The 27,102-nt window shown below is 36.9% G+C and overlaps 1 protein-coding gene across 2 annotated transcripts in view; it reads left to right on the top strand.

The window, feature by feature from the left end:
- DCDC1 (doublecortin domain containing 1) overlaps nt 1–27,102 on the top strand; it is a 476,813-nt gene that overhangs the window by 264,014 nt on the left and 185,697 nt on the right. For both annotated transcript variants that reach the window (XM_060400033.1, XM_042233308.2), the window contains exons 16-17: nt 2,663–2,781; nt 16,575–16,635. In XM_060400033.1, coding sequence (XP_060256016.1) covers nt 2,663–2,781; nt 16,575–16,635 — 180 coding nt within the window. The remainder of the gene's footprint in view (nt 1–2,662; nt 2,782–16,574; nt 16,636–27,102) is intronic.

Genomic DNA, 27,102 nt, shown 5'->3' with positions numbered 1-27,102 from the left:
TCTCTGAGTCACTTCCTGGGCTCACTGGCTCACTTTGTTGCTCCATTTCCTAACACTCTCCCTCATATAAGCTTGTAACTGAAAGCACTGCAGTTGTTGACTCTTGTGTATCTGTGATCTCCTCTTAGTTTGTCTAGTGCAGAGGACGCTGACATGAACATTCAACTCACTTTTAGATGGGCTGATTAGTTAGTACTCCAGAATGTTATTTAAACTAGCATAGAGTTTTGCTATAGTCCTCAGGCTCACCATTTTCATGAGATTTGTCTGAATATCAGTTGCTTCCACTCCTTAGTCTTTATTGTTGAGGTTCACAGAGCCTGGTGAATCAGTACGATATAGTGATAGAGTAAGACCATACTCCAGTTTTAGTTTTAGTTTTAGTTTTAAAACTCTTAGTTTTAAAAGAAATCCCTGAGTATAAAATGTGAACAATGCTTAACACAAAACCTATGTCTTGGCATTATTTTTTTAAACTTTATTCTTACATTATTGAATCAGATTTAAGTTGAGAATATATAATTGCTCTCCCCTTCCCTTTTACTATTGAAATACATTTTACGATTGCCACCAAATATTTATGACTGGAAAGAGATGATGCAGCTTGTTTCTACCCTTCTACTGCCTCCCTTTGTCTCCTCCTTGTAGACTATTTTTGCTTCTTCCTAGCACTTCCATGGAGAAGGAAATGGCAAACCACTTCAGTACTCTTGCCTGGAGAATTCCATGGACTGAGGAGCCTTGTGGGCTACAGTCCATGGAGTCGCAAAGAGTCAGACACGACTGAGCGACTTCACTTTCAGTGAGTGCAGAGTCACTCAGGCCAGTATGTTGCTACTTAGTTTAAGGGATAGGAGAGATTGAAATTATTTTGTCAAATGAAATTTTGAATTACTCTTAACTATTAATTTTGCTTTTCAGAGAGCTAAAACCAAAAATTAGTGTAATTGAGACACAAAGATACTAAAAAATATTATCCACTTCATTGACAAAGGCAGAATGAGATTAGATATTTCTTAAATCTGCTTCCAACCTGGAGACTGTCTTAACTACTAGTCCTTTTTATTAACATGTTGTATTTTATTTCTGATTTAGAAATAATATTGCCATTTTGTTAAAAATATGTTAAACATTGTATACACATTTATTATCTCATTTAATCTCATACAAATTATGCAAATTTTCATTATACAGCTGAAAAACTCAGGCTAGTAGGTGACAGAGGAAAGATTCTTGGTCTCTCTAACTTCAAAACTTATGCCATTTTACTGCATTTCAATATAAAACACTTCTCTATGTATGAGCATTGATGGAAATATTTTAGTTTTAGCATGACCACTGAATACCAGTGTGACCTCAAATAAGTCACATACCATATCTGGGCCTTAGTCTTTTGGTAATGGAGTTGGACCAGTTGATATGGAAGATTATTTTTCCAGATCTCATATTCTCTAATTCTGTGCCGTCTCTTTCTAGAACTTCATGATATCAAAAATCTTGTACTTATCTAAAAATTTTCCTGAAAGAATTTAAACGCTTGCTGCAAAGAATATGAGTTTTGGAGTTAGGTCAGAATTAGAATCATTTCTGTGATCTTCGGAAAGTTACTTAGCTGCAGTGAACCACAATTTTCTTATATATAAAATGAAGTGAGTCCCATTTGTCTTGCATAGTGGCTATGGTGATTGAGAAAATATGTTCGAAGTTGAAGCATACTATCTGGTATACAGAAAGTGCTTAATAAGTGGTGATTCTTTTTCCTCACCCCAAGGAGTTCCCTTTCTCTATAGACAAACATGTTCAAATGAGGATTCCATTCAGTGCTAATTAGAACACAAATTTACAAAAATACTCTTTCCCCTAAGTCATTGTGTAGTTTTTTTCTCACACAACAAAACCATGAGAAATAAAAGTCACATGTTAAAAGGAAAACAATTTTGAAAATCTTCTAAGATTTAAAGTTCTATCCTTTTTTTTTCCAAAATAAATTAGTTTACCTGTTAAAACAGAGATGTTTCCATGCCATAAATCCTCAATATGTGTAAATAAATTCCTCAGTGGTTGTCACTTATTTAAAATGTTGTGTCGATTTACTAAGTAAGAAAATTGTTAAATGCTCATTCAAGCAATATTCTCAATCAACTTCCTTATCAGAGAATCGTAACATTTAAAATGAAAGTAGTTCATAAACCACCTTAAAATGTTTAACCCATGGTACTTAGACCCAGAATAAAACTTTAAATTGGTACCAGAGGTTAAGGATTTGTTTCAGTCTTTTCAGTTCACTGCCTTTATTTATTTATTTTTTTCTGTGCATACATATTTCTAGTAAGCTCTGTAGTTATAACTATAACAAGTGACACGTAATGGACCCCAAATCACTACACTGTGAAATATGCACAGAAAAAATGGACAAATGAAGATATCAAGGTCTGTTTTATTTTGCGATGAACTGTAAAATGCCACCCTTGTCCAACAGAAGATCACTGATTCCTAGCAGGGCTCACTGACTGCTAAGTTGTGGGTAGTGTTTCACTTTCGGCAACTGTTAATATCCGAGTTTATCCAGGCATAATGACCTCACTATTTGTGACACATTGTTGAATTTTCTGGTTCTTTTAACTTATTTAGACCTTTCTCCCCCTTCTCTATTCATTGGAAGACTGGAATGATCCTGAGCCAAGCAATAACTCAAAGCTGTCTAGCTATTGGTCATCCAATCAGAGTCAAGGCTACTGACGGAACATCACTACAAGGATACAAATTAATCCTACAAAAAAGGTAATGTTTATAAGCTATGTACCTGAAAAAAAGAAATGTTAATTTGAAGATTCCTGAGCAGTCAAATGATCATGCTTTCTGGCTTAGATGGAATATTCATTACGTTTTAAATTTGTGTTCAAAATATCAATATTAATTTTTCTAAAATAAGCTTGAAAACATATGCCATTTAATTAGAGTGTGTCTTAGATATGTTTTAAAACTGAAAAGTTGCCTTCAGTATACATCTGTTGTAGACAAGCTGCTGCTTTACTCTGTAATTATTGGAACTCATTTGTTTGTATCCATTTTGGTTATTAATTTAAGAATTTAATGTGTTATGTGTATTCCTAACCTTTTCTCTATCTTCTGAATATGAAATATTGAACAATGAAGGAAAGATCAAGGAGAGAAAAACATTCTGGCTAGTAAGGCTCCAAAAGTGTCATTCTTGTTTGTTTTTCCTGACTTGGAGGATAAAATTAAAAATAGATTTAGAAGGAAAAATTAGCAATAAGGAAGAAAGATGATTTATCTCCAACCACTTGGAAATACTGCTTCCTAAATCTGTTTTCTATTTCATTTGTCTTTTGCTTTTACCTAGTGTTGATAAAAACAAGTCCTATTGTATTTCAAGACTTAGAAAGCTATTAGCCAACTACTCTGGATGGATAGACAATTAGGATGTGCTTAGGGCTAAAGCAAGAACTAGGGCATTTAGGCACCAGAGAAAGTTTGGCTCAGCCACAAATATAGAAGGGAAATTTTCTCTAACATGCAAAGCATACTGTCCAGCAGGCATTGGAATATTACATAGTGGTTTAAAAACATGATCTACAGAGTCAGATTTCGAGGTATAAATCCTAGCTGTAACATTTACTCCAACAACACTTACTTACTCTAACAACAACAACAACAAAAATTCTGAGCCAGACACTATTTTAATTCATTTATACTGTATTTTTACATTTAAACTTAACAACACTTGATAAGGTAGGTGGCATTACTATCCTTACAGGTGGGAGATTGAAATATAGAGTTTAATCACTTACTCAAGGTCTTATCTAAGTGACTGGGGAGGAATGCAAAGTCAAGCAACTGTAATCTATAACTCACTCTTAGCCACAAAACTATATAGTCTGTAGGTCAAAATCCAATCATACAATTGCCAATGGGTACCAAGTGTGGTAGTAGATACCTCAGAGAATGAGTAGGGTACATTAATTGAAACACTCAAGCAGAAGGAAGAGCGGGACAGTAGCTTGCTATCACACAAACTGGCCAGTGTGGGTAGAGTCCTAAACACATAGTTCCCAAGGAGGAGCAAACAAACCCAAAGCAAGTCCCAGGCTGATGTGGTGCTATACATGGAGTAGCTAACAAGTTTTCTGGGGCAGAATCAATGCTATAAACTGGAAACTCACAAAGCATCAAGTTGCAATAATAACAAGTGCAAACCATGGGACATGGAGCCAGAGATGCTTCAGCTCACTTAGTCCAGGGTTATAATAAAGAGAAGAATCAGTCAATTGTAACTGACCTAGAAATGATACAGATTATAGAATTAATACACAGGTCATTAAAACAGTTGTTATCATTGTATTCCATATATTCAGGTAGCTACAGGAAAGATTGAACATGTTAATAGAGACACAGAACATATAAAAAGACTCAAATCAAATTTTTAGATATGAAGACTTCAATGTATGACTTGAAAAATATGCTGAATTTGTCTAATAGCAGATTAGACATTGTGGAAGAAAATTTTAGTGAACTTAGATACCAAAAGAAACTATTCATAGTGAAAACCAGAGAGGAAAAAATATGGATCGAAGAAACATGAAATCTACCTGATTTCATGGTTGTGAAAAGCTTCAGATGGCCTAATCTCAGAATAATCAGAATCTCTGAAGGGAAGAGCAGGGAACAGAGAAATATTGGGAAAAAATGATGTCTTCTAAAAATATAGGACAAAAAATTTCAAAATTTTGGGAAAACTACAACCACACATCCAAGAAGTTCAACAGATTTTAAGCATAAGAAACACTAAGAAAAGAAACCAAGAAAAATCATAATCAAATTCTTTAAAATTAGTGATAAAGAGAAAAATCTTAAGAGTACACAGGAAAGGCATATTTATTACGTACAAAAGGAATAAAGATAAGAATGACAGCAGATTTCTTGTTGGTAACAATAAGGATGAGAAGAAAGTGGAAGAATATCTTTAAAAGCTTAAAGAACAAAAAACCAACCTATCAATGTAGAAATCATTTCCCAATGAAAATATTAATATCTTTTAAATATTAAGGCAAAATAAAAAAATTCAGATATTAGTCAGAAACTGAAAGAATTTATCAAAAGCAGACCTAGAGAACAAACATTGTTTAAAGAATTCTTTCAAGCTGAAGAATATTGGTATCAGATGAAAACGAAGAGCACTGGGAATAATAACCACATAGACAATATAAAGATCTCATTTCTTAAGTCTCTTTAAAATATAATTTTTTGTTTAAAGCAAAAAATAGTAATATATTATGGAGAGAAAAACATGTAGATGCAAAATATATGAAGTTAACAGTACAAATACCAATAGGAGAAATGGAAGAAAGATTCTCATACTGTATTTGTCAAGCGGTATGATATCTGGTGGCTCAGCAGTAACAATCCACCTGCAATGCAGGAGATGCAGGTTCAATCTCTGGGTCAGGAAGATCCTCTGGAAAAAGAAATGGCAACCCACTGCAAAATTCTTGCCTGGGAAATCCCATGGACAGAGGAGCCTGGCAGGCTACAGTCCATGGATCACAAAAGAGTCAAACATGACTTAGCAACTAAATAACAACAATGATATCAACTGAAAGTAGACTGATAAGTTAAGGATGTCCTATAAGTTAAACAATATCCTATTTCAATAATGAATAGAACATGTGAGGAGGAAACTGTGAGGATACAGAAGACTGGAACAACACTGTCAATCAACTTGACCTAATTGATATTTATAGAAGAACATACCGAAGAACAGCAGAAGACATATTCATTTAAAGAAACAGTACATTAAATCAAATGGAGTATATTCTAGCTATAAAACAAGTCTCAATACATTTAACAGAATTTAAATATTATAAAAAAGATTCTCTGGCCATAATAGAATTATACTAGAAATCAGGTAGATTTCACAACAAGGTCCTACTGTATAGCACAGGGAACTTCATTTAATATCCTGTGATAAGCCATAATAGAAAAGAATATAAAAAAGAAAGTATATGTGTATGTATAACTGAATCACTTTGCTGTACATCAGAAGTTGACGTAACACTGTAAAGCAACCATACTTAAAAAAAAAAATAGCAGATAGCTTTCTGGAAAACCCTCAAGTATCTGGACTTAGGTAACACATTTCTAAATGACTCAAGAACCAAATAAGAAATCAAAATGGAAATTAGCAAGTATTTTTGAACTGAATGAAAATGAAAATACACATATTAAAAACTGTGGGATGCTGATCAAGAAGTTCTTAGATGGAAATTTATGTAAATACCTATATAAGGAAAGAACTGAAAGTGAAAGTTGCTCATTTGTGTCCACCTCTTTGTGACCCACGGACTCTATAGTCCATGGAATTCTCCAGGCCAGAATACTGGAGTGGGTAGCCTTTCCCTTCTCCAGCAGATCTTCCCAACCCAGGAATCATACCAGGGTCTCCTACATTATAGGCGGATTCTTTACCAACTGAGCTAAGAAGAAAGATAGCAAATCAGTGACCTCAGCTTCCATTTTGAGAAGCTAGAGTAAGAAGAGCAAATCAAACTAAAAGTAATCAGAAGACAGAAAATAATAAAAGTTAGAGTAGAAATCTATGAAATAGAAAATAAGAAAAAGAAAAATCAACAAAATCAAAAGCTGGTTTTTTTTATTCAAAGATCAAAGAAACTGATAAACCTCTAGCCAGACTGCTTAGGAAATTAAGGAATAGGACACAAATTACCAATATCAGGAATGAGAGAGGTGATATCACAGTTATTAAAGAGATCATGGAATATTTTGAACAAAAAAAAAGAAAGTGAAGTCACTCAGTCATGTCTGACTCTTTGTGACCCCATGGACTGTAGCCTCCCACGCTCCTCTGTCCATGGGATTTTCCAGGCAAGAGTACTGGAGTGAGTTGCCGTTTCCTTCTTCAGGGGATCTTCCCGACTCAGGGATCGAACCTGGGTCTCCCACATTGCAGGCAGATGCTTTACCCTCTAAGTCACCAGGGAACGGTGATGGTTAAAGACCAATTTCTTCAAGGGCACAAATTGCCAATGTCTACTCAAGAAGAAATAGGTAAGCTGAATAGTCTTGGATCTCTTAAAGAAATTAAATTTTTAGTTAAAAACTTGCCCACAAAGAGAACCTCAGATTCAGATGATTTCATTAACTTCACTTGGGAATTCTTTCAAATAATGCCAAGTTTCCATTTCCTTACAAAGAAAATAGGAGAGGGAATACTTCCTAGCTAATTCTATGAGGCCAATATTATTCTGAAAGCAGAAATCAGAGAGACATTACAGGAGAAGAAAATCATAGACCAATATACCTTGTGAACATAAATGCAAAAAATTCTTAACATTTTAACAAGTTGAATACAATAAAAAAGACAATATATCATGACCAAGCAGTGTTTATCCCAGGAGAATGAAGTTGAAAATCAATCAATGTAAATCACTCAATTGGCAGACTGAAAAGGAAAAAAATCACAAACATCAAATTGATATAGGAAAAGCTTTGAACAAAGGTCAGAATCCCTTCCTAATAGAAAGTTTTGTCAAAGGAAACTTTGTCAATATGACAAAGGGCATCTACAAAAAAACATACAGCTGACATATTTCATGATGAAAGACTAGGGCTTCCTCTTAGAGTCAAAAACAAGGCAAGGTTGTCCACTCTCACCTATTTCAGCATTGCATAGAAAACAATAGCCAGTATAATAAGAAAGGGAAAAGAAATAAAAGACATCTAGATATGAATTGATGGAGAAGGCAATGGCACCCCACTCCAGTACTCTTGCCTGGAAAATCCCATGGATGGAGGAGCTGGTAGGCTGCAGTCCATGGGGTCTCTAAGAGTCGGACACGACTGAGCGATTTCACTTTCACTTTTCACTTTCATGCATTGGAGAGGGAAATGGCAACCCGCTCCAGTTTCCTTGCCTGGAGAATCCCAGGAACGGTGGAGCCTGATGGGCTGCCATCTATGGGGTCGCACAGAGTCGGACACGACTGAAGTGACTTAGCAGCAGCAGCAGCAGCAGATATGAATTGAAGAAGTAAGTTCAGTTCAATTCAGTCACTCAGTCATGTCCAACTCTTTGCGACCCCATGAACCACGGCACGCCAGGCCTCGCTTTCCATCACCAGCTCCTAGAGTCCACTAAAACCCATGTCCATTGTGTCGGTGATACCATCCAACCACCTCATCCTCTGTCATCCCCCTCTCCTCCTGTCCTTAATCTTTCCCAGCATCAGGGTCTTTTCAAATGAGTCAGCTCTCTGCATCAGGTGGCCAAAGTATTGGAGTTTCAGCTTCAACATCAGTCCCTCCAATGAACACCCAGGACTAATCTCCTTTAGGATGGACTGGTTGGATCTCCTTGCAGTCCAAGGGACTGACAAGAGTGTTCTCCAACACCACAGTTCAAAAACATCAATTATTTGGTGCTCGGCTTTCTTTATAGTCCAACTCACATCCATACATGACCACTGGAAAAACCGTAGCCTTGATTAGATGTATCTTTGTTGGCAAAGTAACATCTCTGCTTTTAATATGCTGTCTAGGTTAGTCATAACTTTCCATCCAAGGAGCAAGAGTCTTAATTTCATGGCTGAAGTCACCATCTGCAGTGATTTTGGAGCCCAGAAAAATAAAGTCAGCCACTGTTTCCCCTGTTTCCCCATCTATTTCCCATGAAGTGATAGGACTGGATGCCATAATCTTAGTTTTCTGAATGTTGAGCTTTAAGCCAACTTTTTCACACTCTTCTTTCACTTTTATCAAGAGGCTTTTCAGTTCTTCTTCACTTTCTGCCATAAGGGTGGTGTCATCTGCATATCTGAGGCTTTTGATATTTCTCTTAGCAATCTTGATTCCAGCTTGTGCTTCCTCCAGCCCAGCGTTTCTCATGATGTATTCTGCATATAAGTTAAATAAGCAGGGTGACAATATACAGCCTTGATATACTCCTTTTCCTATTTGGAACCAGTCTGTTGTTCCATGTCCAGTTCTAACTGTTGCTTCCTGACCTGTATACAGGTTTCTAAAGAGGCAGGTCAGGTGGTCTGGTATTCCCATCTCTTCTGACTTTAATTTCAAATGGTATGATTATCTATGTAGAAAATTCTATGAAAACTGCAAACAATTTCTACAACTAATAAATGAGTTTAGCAAGTTTGAGAGCTTGAGATATATATATATGTATATACATATATAAACAATATATATATGTATATACATATATATATTATTTATATTCCTATACACTGACAAGAAGCAACTTTAGAAGCTAAAATTTTAAAATGCCTATTATAGTAACATCTAAAGTATGACATGCTTCAATATGAATCAGATAAAATATGTACAAGACTTGTGTACTGAAAGCTACAAAACATTGCTTAATAAGAGTAAATAAGACCTAAATAGATGCAGGGATATACTGTATCCATGAATTGAAAGATTCTGTATGGTTATGATGTCCATTCTCCTCAGATTGACCTATAGATTTAATGCAATCTCAATAGAAATCCCAGAAAGTTTCTTTTATAAAAGCTATCAAGGTAATTTTAAAATCCATATAGAATTGCAAAAGATCTAGAATAGGCAAAATAACTTTAAAAAGAACAAAATTACCTGATCTCAAGACTTACTGTAAAATAAAAGTAATAAAAAAACAAAAAAATAAAATAGCAGTAATGAAAAATGGCATGTTATTGGCACCAAAGTAGACAATTGGATCAATAAAACAGGATAGAACATCCAGAAATAGATCCACACATATACGGTCAATTGACTTTTGACGAAATTGCAAGAGAAATTCAGTGGAAAAAGGATTTTCTTTTTTTTTGACGAATGGTGATGGAACAATTGGATATCAATATATAAAAAAACTGGTTCGTATGTAATACAATAAACAGTAGTTAGCTCAAAATGGATTATAGACTTAAATGTAAAAACTGAAATTGAATATTTTAGACAAAAGCAAAGGAGTAAATATTTATGATCTTGTATTAGCCAAACTTTCTTACATATGATGTCAAAAACATGATCCACAAAAATATAAATTGATAAATTGGCCTTCATTAAAATTAAGGCTTTCTGCTTTTTGAAAGGCATTGTTAAGAGAATGACAAGACAAGTGACACACAGGAGAAATATCTTCAAATAATAGATATTTGCAAAATACACACAAGAAAAAATGGGCAGGTAAATTATTTGGACAAATACTGTAACAAGGGAGATATACAGTTGGCATATGAAAAGACGCGAATCATTCAGTCAGTTCAGTTCAGTTGCTCAGTCGTGTCTGACTCCATGCCAGGCCTCCTTGTCCATCACCAACTCCGGGAGTTTACTCAAACTCATGTCCATTGAGTCGGTGATGCCATCTAACCATCTCCTCCTCTGTCATCCCCTTTTCCTCCTGCCTTCAGTCATTCCCACCATCAGGGTCTTTTCCAGTGAGTCAGTACTTTGCATCAGGTGGCCAAAGTTTTGGAGTTTCAGCTTCAGCATCCGTCCTTCCCATGAATATTCAGGACTGATTTCCTTTAGGATGAACTGGTTGGACCTCCTTGCAGTCCAAGGTTCTCTCAAGACTCTCCTCCAACATCACAGTTCAAAAGCATCAGTCCTTCGGTGCTCAGCTTTCCTTATGGTCCAAGTTTCACATCCATACATGACCACTGGAAAAACAGTAGCTTTTACTAGATGGACCTTTGTTGGCAAAGTAATGTCTCTGCTTTATAATATGCCATTTAGTTGGTATTAATTTTTCTTCCAAGGAGAAAAGTCTTCTAATTTCATGACTGCAGTCACCATCTACAGTGATTTTGGAGCCCGCCCAAAATAAAGTCTGTCACTGTTTCCACTGTTTCCCCATCTATTTGCCATGAATTGATGGGACCAGATGCCATGATCTTAGTTTTCTGAATGTTGAGTTTTAAGGCAGTTTTTTCACTCTCCTCTTTTGCTTTCATCAAGATTTCTTCTTCGCTTTCTGCCATAAGGGTGGTGTCATCTGCATATCTGAGGTTATTGATATTTTTCCTGGCAGTCTTGATTCCAGTTTGTGCTTCATCCAGTCCAGCATTCCTCATGATGTACTCTCCATATTATAAGTTAAATAAGCAGGGTGACAATATACAGCCTTGATGCTAAATATTAGGGGAATATAAAATACAACTAAAATTAAGTAACACCACATATGTAGTAAAGGTCCAGTGTTTAAAATGTGACCATATTGAATGCTGGTGAAAATATGGAACAACTGGAACCCTCATAGTTGGTACATGGTTTTACGTAGTTGGTAGGAATATAAATGCTTCAAAACTTTGGAAAATAATTGATACTCTCCTAAAATATACACATATATATATATTTACAAAATCATTGCAGATGGTGACTGCAGCCGTAAAATTAGAAGACATTGCTTCTTGGAAGAAAAGCTATGACAAACGTAGACAGCATATTAAAAAGCAGAGACATCACTTTGCTGACCAGGGTCTGTATATTCAAAGCTGTGGTCTTTCCAGCAGTTATGTATGGATGTGAGAGTTGGACCATAAAGAAGGTTGAGCACCAAACAATTGATGCTTTCAAACTGTGGTGCTAGAGAAAACTCTTGTGAGTCCCTAGGACAGCAAGGAGATCAAACCAATCAATCCTAAAGGAAATTAACCCTGAATACTCGCTGAAAGGACTGATGTTAAAGCTGAAGCTCCAATACTGAGCTGAGCGTTGGAAAAGACCCTGATGCTGGGAAAGATTGAAGGCAAAAGGAGAAGAGGGTGGCAGAGGATGAGATGGTAGGATGGCATCACTGATTCAACGAACGTGAACTTGGGCAAACTCCAGGAGATGGTGAGGGACAGGGAGGCCTGTCCCCTGGTATGCTGAAGTCCACGGGGTCACAAAGAGTCAGACATGACTTAGCAACTGAACAACAACAAATACATACATATATGTACACACAAACACACACATATGTGTGTGTATTTATGTTTATATACAGGTAGGTATATACACACCTGTAGTTTATTGCCCAGCCTCTCCTCAGTTATTCAAGGAATATGAAAGTCCTTATGAAGACTTGTACATAAATGTTTATAGCAGCTTTATTTCTAAAGCCAAAAGTAAAAACTGGAAACAACCAAAATGTCCATCCATAGGTGAACAGATAAATAAATTATAATGTATCTATATAGAAGATAATATAGTGAAGTCGCTCAGTCATGTCTGACTCTTTGCGACCCCATGGACTGTAGCCTACCAGGCTCCTCTGTCTATGGGATTTTCCAGGCAGTAGTACTGGAGTGGATTGCCATTTCCTTCTCCAGGGGATCTTCCTGACCCAGGGATTGAACTTGGGTCTCCCGCATTGTAGACTGACGCTTTGCCGTCTGAGCCACCAGGGAAGTCCTATAGAAAATACTACTTGACAGTAAAAAGGAACTAACTCTTGATTCACACAACAATATGGATGAATCTCAAAACAATTATATTGAGGAGAAGAAACAAACCCATTAAGGGTATGTATTGTTTGATTCCATTTGCATAAAATTTTAGAGAGTCCTAACTAGTCTAGATGCAGATGGTGACTGTAGCCATGAAATTAAAAGACACTTTTTCCTCGGAAGAAAAGCTATGACAAACCTAGACAGTATATTAAAAAGCAGAGACATTACTTTGCCAACAAAGGTCCCTATAGTCAAAGCTATGGTTTTTCCAGTAGTTATGTATGGATGTGAGAGTTGGACCATAAAGAAGATTGAGTACCAAAGAATTGATGCTTTTGAACTGTGGTGTTGGAGAAGACTCCTAGGAGTCCCTTGGACTGCAAAGAGATCAAACCAGTCCATCCTAAAGGAAATCAGTCCTGAATATTCATTGAAAGGATTGATGCTGAAGCTGAAGCACCAGTACTTTGGCCACCCAGTGTGAAGAGCTGACTCATTAGAAAAGACCCTGATGCTGGGAAAGATTGCAGGAGGAGAAGGGGACAATGGAGGATGAGATGGTTGCATGGCATCACTGACTCAATGAACATGAGTTTGAGCAAGCTCTGGGAGTTGGTGAAGCACAGGGACGTCTGGCATGCTGCAGTGCATGGGGTTGCAGACTCAGACATAACTGAGCTACTGAACAACGACAACTAATCTAGGAAGATCAGTGTTTGCCTGGAGATAGGAGGGTAGGAAGGGACAGGAGGGCATGATTACAAAAGAGCACACAGAAACTTTGGAGATGGTTTTTGAGGGGTGAGAGATCTGGATATATGTTCATTATCTTGGTGGTTGTGATGCTTTAAAATGTGTACATATGTTTCAAAACTTAGCAAATTTTATGCTTTAAATATGTGTCTGTCAGTTGTATAATGTTTTATAATACTTTCAGTTATTTCCCATTAAAGTTGTTTTTAGTAATTACAAAAGGAGAAAAAAAAAAAAAACCTAAGGAAAAACCCAAAAGTTAAAATGATGAGTAGGGAATGACTAAGTGGTTATTTTAGAAGGAAATGGTGAAGGAAGATCACTCAGTGTGATCCATGGTCGAGGTAAAAATGGTAGGTGTGTGGAAAGGTTATATGCAGCTTGATGAGCATGCTCTTCATGCCCAGGGCTTTCCCTGGACTCACTGCATACTGAAGCTGGTGCTGATCTGGTCCTGAAATTACTTCCTACTCTGGCCAGGATTATTGTGGAATTTGGGTGGGATTAAAGCTTAAACTCAATGTTCTTATTGCCTATAGAGAAGAGAACTTGGGAATGGAAAAAGATGATAATTAAAAACAAAACATAACTGTTGTAAGTTTAACTTGAAACATCTGTATTTACATGAAAAGATTTGGTTTAATTTAGAAAGGAAGGAAAGTGGTCAAGGAAGAGAAGGAGGAATTTAGGATGGGCAGGGAAAAAAAGGAGGCTCTCTATACAGATGAGGATTTTTGCCTTTGTATTGATGCAGCTTGCCTTTAACTGAGAAACAAAATCTCTTGTGAGGCTACATTTTGTAAGGACCAGGATTTTTAGAACTCACTCACCTCTGGATAAGTTTATCTTTTCCAGAGCATCTGAAATGCTTGTGTTTTATTTCTTTAAAAATATAACCATATTGCATTATATAACAATAAATATCCTCATGTGGCAGCAACTTTTAGTGATAAAAATTTTTCCTCTTCTCCTAAGTAGTATTAATATCATGTGATTTTTAGCAAAGGTATGAATTAAGACATTGCCTTTTATGTGCTAAAAATAATAGAACCGACACTTAAGATAGCAACCTGACAACTACAAAGAATATCATAAACATATCATGCCTCATTAGTTCAGTTATGTCTCATTTGGTGTCACTCATCTTATCCTTATTCAATATAGTAAGTGCTTGCACTTGTTTGTCTTTTAATAATTGTGGTGTGTATAAGACCATGAAGGGATGAAAGACAAGCCAACAATGTCATTATCAATTGATCTCAAAACCATAAAAACATAAAAATCATAAACCAAAAAATAAAAAAATGCTTCTTTCTAAAGATATTTGGGATATCAATTAGACAAACCAATTGAATCAAAGATTTTTTTTTTAACACCATCATTTAATCTGGATTTCACTTCAGTTTGTAAAGAACGTGGATTATAGGATCTGGCCTGTACTGTTAAATTCATAAACTTAAAGCAATCTGCACACATAGATACAGACACATATACATACATCCATTTACACACAGAGGTTAGATTATGGACAGTAAAAACTGGGGAGCTACAGATTTTGTTTGATTTGCACATTATTATAGTATTTGTAATTAGTTATTAGCTTATAGGGGGAAGGCAATGGCACCCCACCCCAGTACTCTTGCCTGGAAAATCCCATGGACAGAGGAACCTGGTAGGCTGCAGTCTCTGGGGTCGCTAAGAGTCGGACATGACTGAGCAACTTCCCTTTCACTTTTCATTTTCATGCATTGTAGAAGGAAATGACAACCCACTCCAGTGTTCTTGCCTGGAGAATCCCAGGGACAGGGGAGCCTGATGGGCTGCCATCTATGGGGTTGCACAGAGTCGGACATGACTGAGGCGACTTAGCAGCAGCAGCAGCAGCAGCAGCAGCATTAGCTTATAGAAACAGGGAGATTTCATGCAAAAAATTACTGGCCTGTATTGAAAAAATCAGAATGGGCAACACTGAACTTTCATCCTCTCATTACACCATTATTCCCCCTCTGGATGGAACATATACCCTCCAGTTTGCTGTATTCTTCACAATTCCCAATGGCAGTCCTCACGTTTAGTTCTAGCCAGCTTCATTGATTTCTGTTACCAGTCTTTAATTATCAGAACCCTTCATATTCCTCACAGCTCTGCTTTCCTCTCATATTCTATTTTCATTTTCTTTTAATACTGTCTTGTTCTTCTTTACCCAAATTTGACATTTAAGGCTTAACCTTGCCTGCTGTTTCTAACCCATACCCCATTTATTTAATCACCAAATCAGTTCTTCTTTTATAATACTTCAAGTACGTGGTCCTTTCTTTTCTTGGCTCTCATCATTCTAGTTCAATGTTTTCCAAAGTCTTGTCCATAAACCACACACATCCAAATCCCCCAGAATTCTTGTGATTGGAATCATCTGTGATACCTAGTAATGTATATTTCTGGGAGTCCAGACTTTAAGAATCAAAATCTCTGAGGATAGGGGCCTGGAGACCTACATTATTAATAAGCACCCATCCCAACATGCCCAGAAAATTTTCATGTTTTCTTATATAATGTGGGTGTAGGTGAAAGGATAATGTGTGCTGAACCATTACGTACATTTACGTTCTCTGCCCAGATCATATAGTTCCTTGCTTTAGAATAGAGCATTACCTGACACCTCTTATTCTCAACCACTGATGCTTCTGTCAAAACTCTGAGGCAGTAGGAAAACTCTTGTTTAACATCCCATTACCCTTAATTTAATTCATTTGTCCTATCTCTGTAAGGTTTCTAAATATTAATGAATACGTGATGAGTTAATTTAGGCATGATTAGCTTCATCACATCTTAGTTTTTCTTTCTTACTCAGACTTAGCTCAGAAAATCTGATGTTCCTTAATAAAATGTCCTAATTGTTTGAGAAATAGGTGCCTGAGGTTCCTAATTTTCCACAGTATCTTTTTTCTTCTCATCCTCTGAATCCTTTTATTTAATTAAGCCCCCTTCTTTCTGTCTCACGGAAGATCATTTTTGGGGATGGAAATTTCTATACTATTCTTATTGACTCTATTTATTCTCTAGACCCTTAATCACTGTTGCCATTGGTCATACACACACGTGCACACACATACACACTCATTCACACACCCCCACAGAACTTTGGGTACTAAAGCAATTAGGTGTCTTAGGAAAGGCTTTAGCTGCCGAGGTAGCAGTGATGGTAGTGGCATGGGAGAATCCTTAGAATGTATCCAGTCCTGCCAGACTGAGGAAATGATATTTCTACTTGAGGAAATGATATTTCTACGTTCTACAAACGTGTTAATGGGGAGAAAAATTGTCAATCTCTAAATTACATTTTCATTACAGACATAAAGGAGATGATTCTCAGAAGTGGGTGTTTGGAACTGATGGTTGTATTTATTCTAAGGTAAGGACTATAAACCACAGCTTTATTCCAAATTATTTTTCTTTTTTTATATTCTTATAAAATGCACTCAGTTATCGAGAGCAAGAAATGCTTTTTCTGAACAAATGATTTCACTCTGTTTCTAGAAATTTAAAATTTAACTCAGTTTGACTTGACACTTTCCTCGGAAGTTTTGCTTGACTTAAAACAAGTTTTCCAAAGCCAAATATAATTTTCTTCAATTCATGGCTGTGATACAACCTAGAATTTGGGGGCATCAATTTCCTTCTATTTTTAAAATACATGTATTACTTTTTAAAATTGAGCTATAATTGATGTATAACATTGTGTAAGTTCAAGGTGTACAATGCATTTATTTGTCCCATTATATATTGAAATATGATTATCCCATAACTAACTCCAGACATACAGCACTGTATAAGTTTAAGGTATAGAGCATACTGATTTGGCTTCTGTACGTCATGGAATGATTACTGCAATAAGAGTAGTAAACATCCATCATTTCATACAGATACAAAATAAAAGAAAAAAAGACTTTTCCTTGTGATGAGAAATTTTAAGATCCATACTATTAGCAAGTATTATATATAACAAGCAGTAGCATTAATTATATTCATCATGAAGTAAAAGTGAAAGTTGCTCAGTCATGTTTGACTCTTTGTGACCCCATGGACTAAAGTCCATGGAATTCTCCAGGCCAGAATACTGAAGTGGGTAGTCATTCCCTTCTCCAGGAGATCTTCCCAACCCAGGGATTGAACCCAAGTCTCCCTCATTGCAGGTGGATTCTTCACCATCTGAACCACCAGGGAAGCCCAAGAATACTGGCATGGGTAGCCTATTCCTTCTCCAGCGAATCTTCTGGACCCAGGAATTGAACCAGGGTCTCCTGAATTGCAGGTGGATTCTTTACTAGCTGAGCTACCAAGGAAGCCCTTATTTTGTGCATTAAATCCCTAGTACTTATTTATCTTATAACTGGAAGTTTGTACCTCTCCTCACTCCTCACTTCTGGTAACTGCAAGTCTGATCTTTTATTCTATGAGTTGTTTGTTTTTGAAGTTTAGTTTACTACAACAGTATGTTAGTTCCAGATGCATGATATAGTGATTCGATATTTCTATACATTACAAAATGATCACCACAATAAGTCTAGTTACCGTCTGTCACTATACAAAGATATCATATTATTATTGATCACATTCCTCACACTGTGCATTTCATTCCCATAACTTATTTTGTAATTGGAAATTTGTATCTCTTACTCTCCCTCACTTACTTCACTCATCCTCCCCAACTCTCCCCTCTGGCAGTCACCTATTCTCTGTATCTGTGACTCTGTTTATGCTTTGTTATGCTTCTTCGGGCTTTCCTGGTGGCTCAGATGGTAAAGAATCCACCTGTAATGAGGGAGACCTGGGTTCAATCCCTGGGTTGAGAAGATCCTCTAGAGGAGGGCATGGCAACCCATTCCAGTGTTCTTGCCTAGAGAATCCCCATGGATAGAGGAGCCTGGCTGGCTACAGTCCATGGGGTCAAGACTAGTTAGGCATGACTGAACAAATAAGCACATGCATACACACACACACACACACACACACACACACACACACACGTGCTTGTTCACTGGTTTTGTTTTATAGATAACACGTATTAGTGAAAATATGTGATATTTGTCTTTCTCTGTCTAAATTGTTTCACTTAGCATGATACCATCAAGGTTCATCCATGTTGTCACAAATGACAGCATTTCCTTCTTTTTATGGCTGAGTAATATTCCATTACATATATATATATATATATATATATATATATATATATGTATAAATATATATGCCAGGAAAAACATAACATTGTGTTAGAAGTCAGGAGAGTGGATATAGCTGAAGAATGTTAGGGACTGAAAGAGGCCATGTGTTGCTGTTTCCTTTCTTGACCTGGTTGTTTAGTTAAACAGGTATTCACTATGTGCAAATCAATTGAATGTACACTTATGATATTTGTATTCTTCTGTATGTGTATTGTATTTATAATTACAATGCTGTACACCTGAAGTTAATGTAATATTGTAAGTCAACTATGCTTCAATTTCTAAAAGTTTGCTTTAGTAAAATGAGATTTGCCTTGAGTCCTCAAGATTTCCTTCCTGGTTCTGTGATTCCAAGTCTAAATAGAATGTTAATCATCAAGATTTAAGAGAGGCAAAATTAAACTAATCACATGGTATCTGTTAGTGTTTGCCTCAGAATCCCACCATCAGGATTTCAGAAATGTCAAGAATCAAACTGAAAATACATGGTATATTATTTTTACAGTAGTGCTATAGAAAGTACCATAAACTTGGTGGCTTAAAATAGCAGAATTTTTTTTTCTCACAGTTCTGGAGGCTAAAAGTCTGAAATCAAGCTGTTTGGCAAACTTGTACTCCATCTAAATCCTCTAGGGAAAGATCCTCCCTTGTCTCTTCCATCTTCAAATAGTTCCAGACATTTCTTGATTTGTGGCAGCTTAACTCCAATCTCTGCCTTCATCTGTACATGGCTATCTCCTTCCACGTCTGAATCTTCACATGACATTGAATTCTGTGTGTCCATGTTCAAATTTCTCTCTTCTGATAAAGACATGAGTCGTTTTAGATTAGCACCCATACCAATGACCTAATATTAATTTGATTACATCTGCCACAGTTACAGGTACCAAGGGTTAGGACTTCAACATACTTTCATACTTTTTGCAAGAGGCATAATTCAATCTATAACACATAGCATGGTAGTTATCAGTTTATTCCCTCGCAGTGCCAAATCCACAATTCATTTCCTGGCACCTGCCTTGGGCAGCTTCACAGCAGAGTATTACCAGTGGGCACCTTCTTGTGAATGGTTTCCTTGAGCATATTCCTTGTGAGTGGCTTTTTAGTGAGGTGTTAGCAATTAGGTACCTCCCTGTAGATGGCTTCCTCTGGTGCTCCAAAGGCATATTAACAGTGAATCCGGCTGTGCACTGCCTCAGCGACTACTTCAACATCTAGTGAGTTACAACTGTGCCCTCAGTGTGGTCTGGATCTCAGCCTTGGGTCAGGTATCTTCCTTGGGCATTCTGTCTAAGGCCTAGGAGTACTGGGCTCGCTCTCTCTGCTATTCATATATTCTTTAGTGTTCTCTTGAACTTCTCAGCTTTCATCACTTCATGGCAAATAGAAGTGGAAAAAGTGGAACAGTGACAGATTTTATTTTCTTGGGCTCCCAAATCACTGCAAACAGTGACTGCAGCTATGAAATTCAAAGACGCTTGCTCCTTGGAAGAAAAGCTATGAGAAACCTAGATAGTGTACTAAAAAGCAGAGACATCACTTTGCTGACAAAGGTCCATATAGTCAAAGCTATGGTTTTTCCAGTAGTCATGTACAAATGTGAGAGTTTGACAATAAAGAAGGCTGAGTGCCGAAGAATTGATACCTTTGAATTGTGATGCTGGAGAAGACTCTTGAGAGTCCCTTGGATTGCCAAAAGATCAAACCAATCAATCCTAAAGGAAACCGACCCTGAATATGCATTGAAAGGAGTGATGTTGAAGCTGAAGCTCCAATACTTTGGCCACCTGATGTGAAGAGCTAACTTGTTGGAGAAGGCCCTAATGCTGGGAAAGACTGACGGCAGGAGGAGAAGGGGACGGCAGAGGATGAGATGCTTAGATAGCATCACCAACTTAGGAGACATGATTTTGAACAAACTCTGGGAGATAGTGTAGGACAGGGGAGCCTGACATGCTGCAGTCCATGGAGTCTCAAAGAGTCAGAGTGGACTTAGACAAATTTCCTGTCACTCTAGTCCTTTGTCCCTAATAGCTTATATTAGATGTTCCTGGTCAAAATACTGTGTGCTTTCTGTCTCTGTGTTGGACCCTGACTAATAAACATAGTACCTTTTTCTCTCTCTAGTGTTCTAGAAATTGAGCTGTTATTCTGTAGCAACTTGCATCACTTTAGCAGTGATGCAAGTGTTTTATAGAATTTTATAGAATTTTGAAGTGTTTTATAGAATTTAAGTTGAAAAATTACCATAACAACATTGCCCTGACTGCTTATTTGTTGTTGGCACACTAGGTAAAATCTCAACCACATTCTCTAATTCAGCCAAGACTATAGTTTTGTTCATAAGCAGGAATTTTGACATAGTCATCAAATGTCAAAGCATTTTAGTAATTACTACCTTTAACTTCATTCTCAGATGCATCCCACCTGTCTCCTTATCTTGTTTCTGACTGCATTACTCACTCAGAATGAAGTTCTAGGTTATTAGAAAGGAAGTCACAGAAAGATCAAAGCTTGTATGTCTTTGTTAAAAAAAAATGTGGAATTTTGAGACTTTACCAAAATATCCCTCCAGCTTCTTGGTCTGTACATGCATATGAGGACCTTATTCTGATGTGTATCTGAATAGAGCTGACTCCTATTGCGTAGGAATATAGTTCTGTCTCTTATAAGTATTGCCCTTCCCACCAACAGACGAAAAAGTAAGACCAAGGTTTAAATGTGTGCTTTTCTGTCTCACATTTCAGGTACTGAAAACATCCACTTCTACTCTGCTGTCCTTTTTACCCATCCTTTTCTTGCAACTTACAGTTTTTTGACTTTTCACAACACTTCTATTGATAGCTAGTAAATAATGCATACTTTTGTATTTGAAACAAATTATTTTAAAGCGAATTTTGATTCTAAAATTTTTAATGTGCCATTCACAAACGTAATTGCTAATTTTTTTAAATTACAGTTATTCTAGATTCATAGAGCAAAACTGTTTATTAATGAGGCATTTCATTCTTTTAGAGTTTTAGAAATTTTGATTAGATCTAAATTTAGTCATATCTAAAACTATGTCCATCTAGTTAATCTAAAATGGAGGATAATTTGATAATTATCTGCAGCTGGATCATAAATGGAACTCTTGCCATTCATTAAGACAGAATTACTGCATTCGGATATTAATAACTAATCTTGGCTCCAGCACTTCTTTGCAGTGTGGCCTTAGGCAAGTCATTTAACCTTTCCAAGCTTCAGAGTATTTGTCTGCAAAATACAGCTATTAATACTAGTATTTTGAGTATTTGGCACAGATTCTGGCCTATTGATAGATACTGGCATATCAATTCTGGCTAGATGATCATTTGTAACTATTAGTGATAGTAATAATGAACAAATTTAAATACAGTATTGCATTTTGTTATGTTGTGCTTCCCTGGATAATTTTTTCTTTTCATTATTTTTAAAGTTAACCATCCCTCTATTCATTTGCAAAAAGATGAATTACTTTTTTATACAAGTCACCAGTTTCAGCTAAATTAAAGATTTCAACTTAAACGTGGAACCATAAAACATTTAGAAGAAAGCATGCATTAAAATATCTAACCCAGAGTAGTGGGGAATAGGCATCTTTACGTACATGCAAAAAAGGATGGAACCCATAAAGGAAAAGACTAATAGCTTTGAGTACATAAAAATTTTTAAACCTTCTAAGTCTAAAATGCGTTAGCAAAAATTAACAGGGAAATAAGACAAATAGGGAAAAATCTTCACAATATAAATATTAGAGAATGAGATAATACATTTAATATATAATAAACTTAAAGCTCAACATTCAGAAAACTGAGATCATGGCATCTGGTCCCATCACTTCATGGGAAATAGATGGGGAAACAGTGGAAACAGTGTCAGACTTTATTTTTGGGGGTCCAAAATCACTGCAGATGGTGACTGCAGCCATGAAATTAAAAGATGCTTACTCCTTGGAAGGAAAGTTATGACCAACCTAGACAGCATATTCAAAAGCAGAGACATTACTTTGCCAACAAACGTCCATCTAGTCAAGGCTATGGTTTTTCCAGTAGTCACGTATGGATGTGAGAGTTGTACTGTGAAGAAAGCTGAGCACCGAAGAATTGATGTTTATGAACTGTGGTGTTGGAGAAGACTCTTGAGAGTCCCTTGGACTGCAAGGAGATCCAACCAGTCCATTCTAAAGGAGATCAGTCCTGGGTGTTCTTTGTAAGGAATGATGTTAAAGCTGAAACTCCAGTACTTTGGCCACCTCATGCGAAGAGTTGACTCATTGTAAAAGACTGATGCTGGGAGGGATTGGGGGCAGGAGGAAAAAGGGATGACAGAGGATGAGATGGCTGGATGGCATCACTGACTCGATGGACATGAGTTTGAGTGAACTTCGGGAGTTGGTGATGGACAGGGAGGCCTGGTGTGTTGCGATTCATGGGGTTGCAAAGAGTTGGACACAACTGAGCGACTGAACTGAACTGAACTGAACTGAAACTTGATAAAGCACTCTTCAGTCTCTAAGTTATGACTGACACTTTGTGACCCCAATGGATTGCAGCACAACAGGCTTCTCTGTCCTTCACTGTCTCCAAGAGTTTGCCCAAATTCATGTCCATTGAATTAGAGATGCCATCTAACCATCTCATCCTCTGTTGTTCCCTTCTATTGCCCTCAGTCTTTCCCAGAATTGGAGTCTTTTCCCATGAGCTGGCTGTTCATAACAGGTGGCTGAACTTCAGCTTCAGCATCAGTCCTTTCAATGTATATTTAGGGTTGGTTTCCTTTAGGATTGATTGGTTTGATCTCCTTGTAGTCCAAGGAGCTCTTGAGTCTTCTCTGGCACCATTATTTGAAAGCATCAATTTTTTGATGCTCAGCCTTCTTTCAGGTCCAACTCTCACATCTGTACACCGCTACTGGAAAAACAGTAGCCTTCACTCTATGGGCCTTTACAGGCAAAGTGATGTCTCTGCTTTTTAATATGATGTCTAGGTTTGTCATAGCTTTCCTTCTAAGAACCAGAATCTTTTAATCTCATGGCTGTAGTTACTGTCTGCAGTGATTTTGGAGCCCAAGAAAACAAAACCTGTCACTATTTCCTCTTTTTCCACTTCTGTTTGCCATGAGGTGATATTACGATAGGAAACGGTAAGTACTTCAGTAGAAAAATAAGCAAAGGACATGAAAAGTAAGTATATGACAAAAGAAAAATTAAAAGAGTCAAGCCAAATAAAGGAGATCAGTTTCACTAGGAATTAAATAAATATAAGCAATGAGATAGTATTTTTTCCCTATTAATTAATGAGATATAAAGCTAGGAATAGCCAATGTTGATAAAGATGTGGGAAGACAAGTACACTCATTCCTTTTTTTATATTTGGGTTTTTAAAAATTTTATTTTATTGGTATTATCTATTGCTGTGTAACAAATTACCCCCAAATATAGTAATTTAAAACAACAAAGATTTATTATCTCCCAGTTTCTGTGGGGTGATCTGGGAATTGTTTAATTGGGTAGTTCTAACTCAGAGTCTCTCTCATGAAGCTTAAGTCGAGGTGTCAATGGAGGTTGCAATCATTTAAGGGTTGACTAGGCTGGAAAATCTGCCTCTTAGCACACTTACACTTGTCCAGAGGCTTCAGTTCCTTGGCACGTGGGCTTCTCTGTAGTGCTGTTCAAGCATTAGCTAGTGATCCAAAAGAGGAAGAGAGCAAAATGGAAGCTGTGCTGTTTGTCATCATCTAATCTCAGACGTAACATAACACCACTTCTGCCATCTTCTTTGGTCACATAGACTTATTCTGATACAATGTGGGAGGGGACTACACAAGGGTCTGAATATTAGGAGGCAGGGAACATGGGGAGCCATGTAGGAGGCTAGTACATTATTTCTAAGGAACTATTTGGCAATATTTATCAAAATCTGTAAAAGAATACATGTTCTTTGGACTTAGTAATTCCACTTACAGCTACTTAACCCAAGGAATCAATCAGGAGAAGGGGATGACAGAGGACAAGATGGTTGGATGGCCTCACGGACTCAATGGACATGAATCTGAGCAATCTCCAGGAGATGGTGAAGGACAGGGAAGCCTGGTGTGCTGCAGTCCATGGGGTTGCAGAGTTGAACACAGCTGAGTTACTGAACAACAACAACAACAAGAACAACAACTACTATGTTAGTTAGACACATCATGGCTCTACCTTTTGGGCCCTTCTTTACCCATTTCATTGGATATATAAGTTTTCCCGTGTCCCAGATACATCTTCTTTCCAATAAGAGGGAAATATATCTCAGAAGTAAGCTTACATAAAATGTTTTTACCTCTATTAGAGGATGCAACTACCATCATGATACAAGGGGTTGAAACATATGTAATATCATGTCCCACTACTCATGTTTCTCTCTTATTGATAATATTGTGCTCTTTGTTGCTGAATTTTGGCTTTAGTGCTTTACTATAGGAAAGATGTAAAATAATGTATTTCCCTTTTTCTGTCATATTTACTTCAGTTGAATTGTCTTGGACATTTCTAAGACAGTAAGAACTGACACAAGACCAAATAATATAATGAAATAAATATGACACAGCTTCAAGATAAAATGAGAATCCTATTTTTTTTTAGATAAAAAAGGGGACTACGCAAGGGTCTGAATATTAAGAGGCAGGGAACATGGGGGGCCATGTAGGAGACCAGTACATTATTTCTAAGGAACTATTTGGCAATATTTATCAAAATCTGTAAAAGAATACATGTTCTTTGGATTTAGTAATTCCACTTACAGCAAACAGAGTTTGTACAACTCCGTACAAATGGAGTTTGTAATGTTTTTGTGTTAGCTTAGTGATTCAAAGAACTTTCCAGGTAGCACTAGTGGTAAAAGAAGCTACCTGCAAGTGCAGGAGACCTAAGTGAATCCAATTCAATCTCTGGGTCTGGAAGATCCCCTGGAGAAGTACATGGCAACCCACTTCAGTATTCTTGCCTGGAGAATGCTATGGTCAAAGGAGCCTTGGCAGGCTATTGTCCATGGGGTCGCAAAGAGTTGGACATGACTGAAGTGATTTAGCGCAATGATTCAAACATTTTTTTTCAAGATTATCTGATTAGTATACACCAGCCTTTTAAAATGTATTTTGTAATAAAAGCATAAATGCACATGATAACAATTAATATTTGAAAAATATGCTAATGAGAAACAGTATCTTCCTCTCAAATGCATATTTAAAATTTTCATAGTCATTTATTAATTCAATAAAAATTTCTATTTACTATATTTTTAATTCATATTGTTTTTACCTTTCTTCCTGACTTTTTCCGAAAACCTCCCTCTTTTTTAATCTGCTTATTCTTGAGATATACTCTGTATTTCTATTTTTAATTGAATCTCTTACATTAAAAATAGCTTTATTGAAATATAATTAACATACCACAGAATTGAAGTGTACCGTTCAATATTTTTCAGTATATACATAGGGTTTTGGTTTCATTACCACAACCTAATTTAGAGCATTCATATTTAGTTATAGATTTTGTAACAAAGTTCAAAGTTATTTAATATTGCTTTTTTTAGAATAATATAAGGCCCTTAGAACTCTTTAATTATCAAACGAATGCTTCCTCATATTTTTTGTTAAAACTTGAGTTCCACAGTTTAAAAGAGAAGTTTATATAATACTTTAGGCAGCATATCTAAGCTTTATGAAGTAGTAAACGAGCTGGAGGAACAAGTTGCTTTTTTCCTCCCTATTTTGGCTTCCTTGTCTTTATAATGGGAACAATAGTCACACCTTTCAAAGGGTTGTTTCAAGGATTAAAATGTAAATATGTTATTATGTGAGAAATTACTTTGATATACTGGTAGACTTCAAGTAGATGCCTTGACAGGCTGTCCTTGAGTTCATGGAACAGAAGATATGCAGATTACAGTTTATTTAATCCATTTAAAACACCAAGTACAATGTATGGAAAAAGAGATGGGTTAGGTTAATATGCATCAAGTACAGGTGGGTTGAAGGGCCACATTACCCGAGTCTCTGATATAGACGCATCCTCTCTCAGTGTGGCATCACCCTTCCCTGCTGTTGATGCGGTTACCAGGACCAGAGTTGAAATTGGGCCTAACAGATGAAATGTAGGTGAGACACTGACACTCACTTGATCTGGGAGACAGCTGGTGGCAGATACACTTGGTCAATAGCTGTGCTCCCCAGGTGGCCTATGGGCAGCTGTGGATTTTATCCAGCAGAGGATCCAAAATGAGAGTCAGCAATGGGTGGTCATTTAAAGATCTCACGATTGTGTGTCTCATGCTTAATTTACATCTAGTCTATAGTAAATATATGTTGTTTTGCTTGTTATTTAGTAAATCTGTCTATTTTGTCTTTCTACCCTTTTCTATCTATGTTCATGCTGCTGCTAAGCTGCTAAGTCGCTTCAGTCGTGTCCGACTGTGTGACCCAGTGGACAGCAGCCCACCAGGCTCCCACATCCCTGGGATTCTCCAGGCAAGAACACTGGAGTGGGTTGCCATTTCCTTCTCCAATGCATGAAAATGAAAAGTGAAAGTGAAGTCACTCAGTCGTGTCTGACTCTTCGCTATCCCATGGACTGCAGCCTACCAGGCTCCTCTGTCCAT

The sequence above is a fragment of the Ovis aries genome, chromosome 15 (assembly GCF_016772045.2).
Source record: "Ovis aries strain OAR_USU_Benz2616 breed Rambouillet chromosome 15, ARS-UI_Ramb_v3.0, whole genome shotgun sequence".
In the NCBI taxonomy this organism is placed as follows: domain Eukaryota; kingdom Metazoa; phylum Chordata; class Mammalia; order Artiodactyla; family Bovidae; genus Ovis; species Ovis aries.
This window is presented reverse-complemented; position numbering and strand designations above follow the sequence as displayed.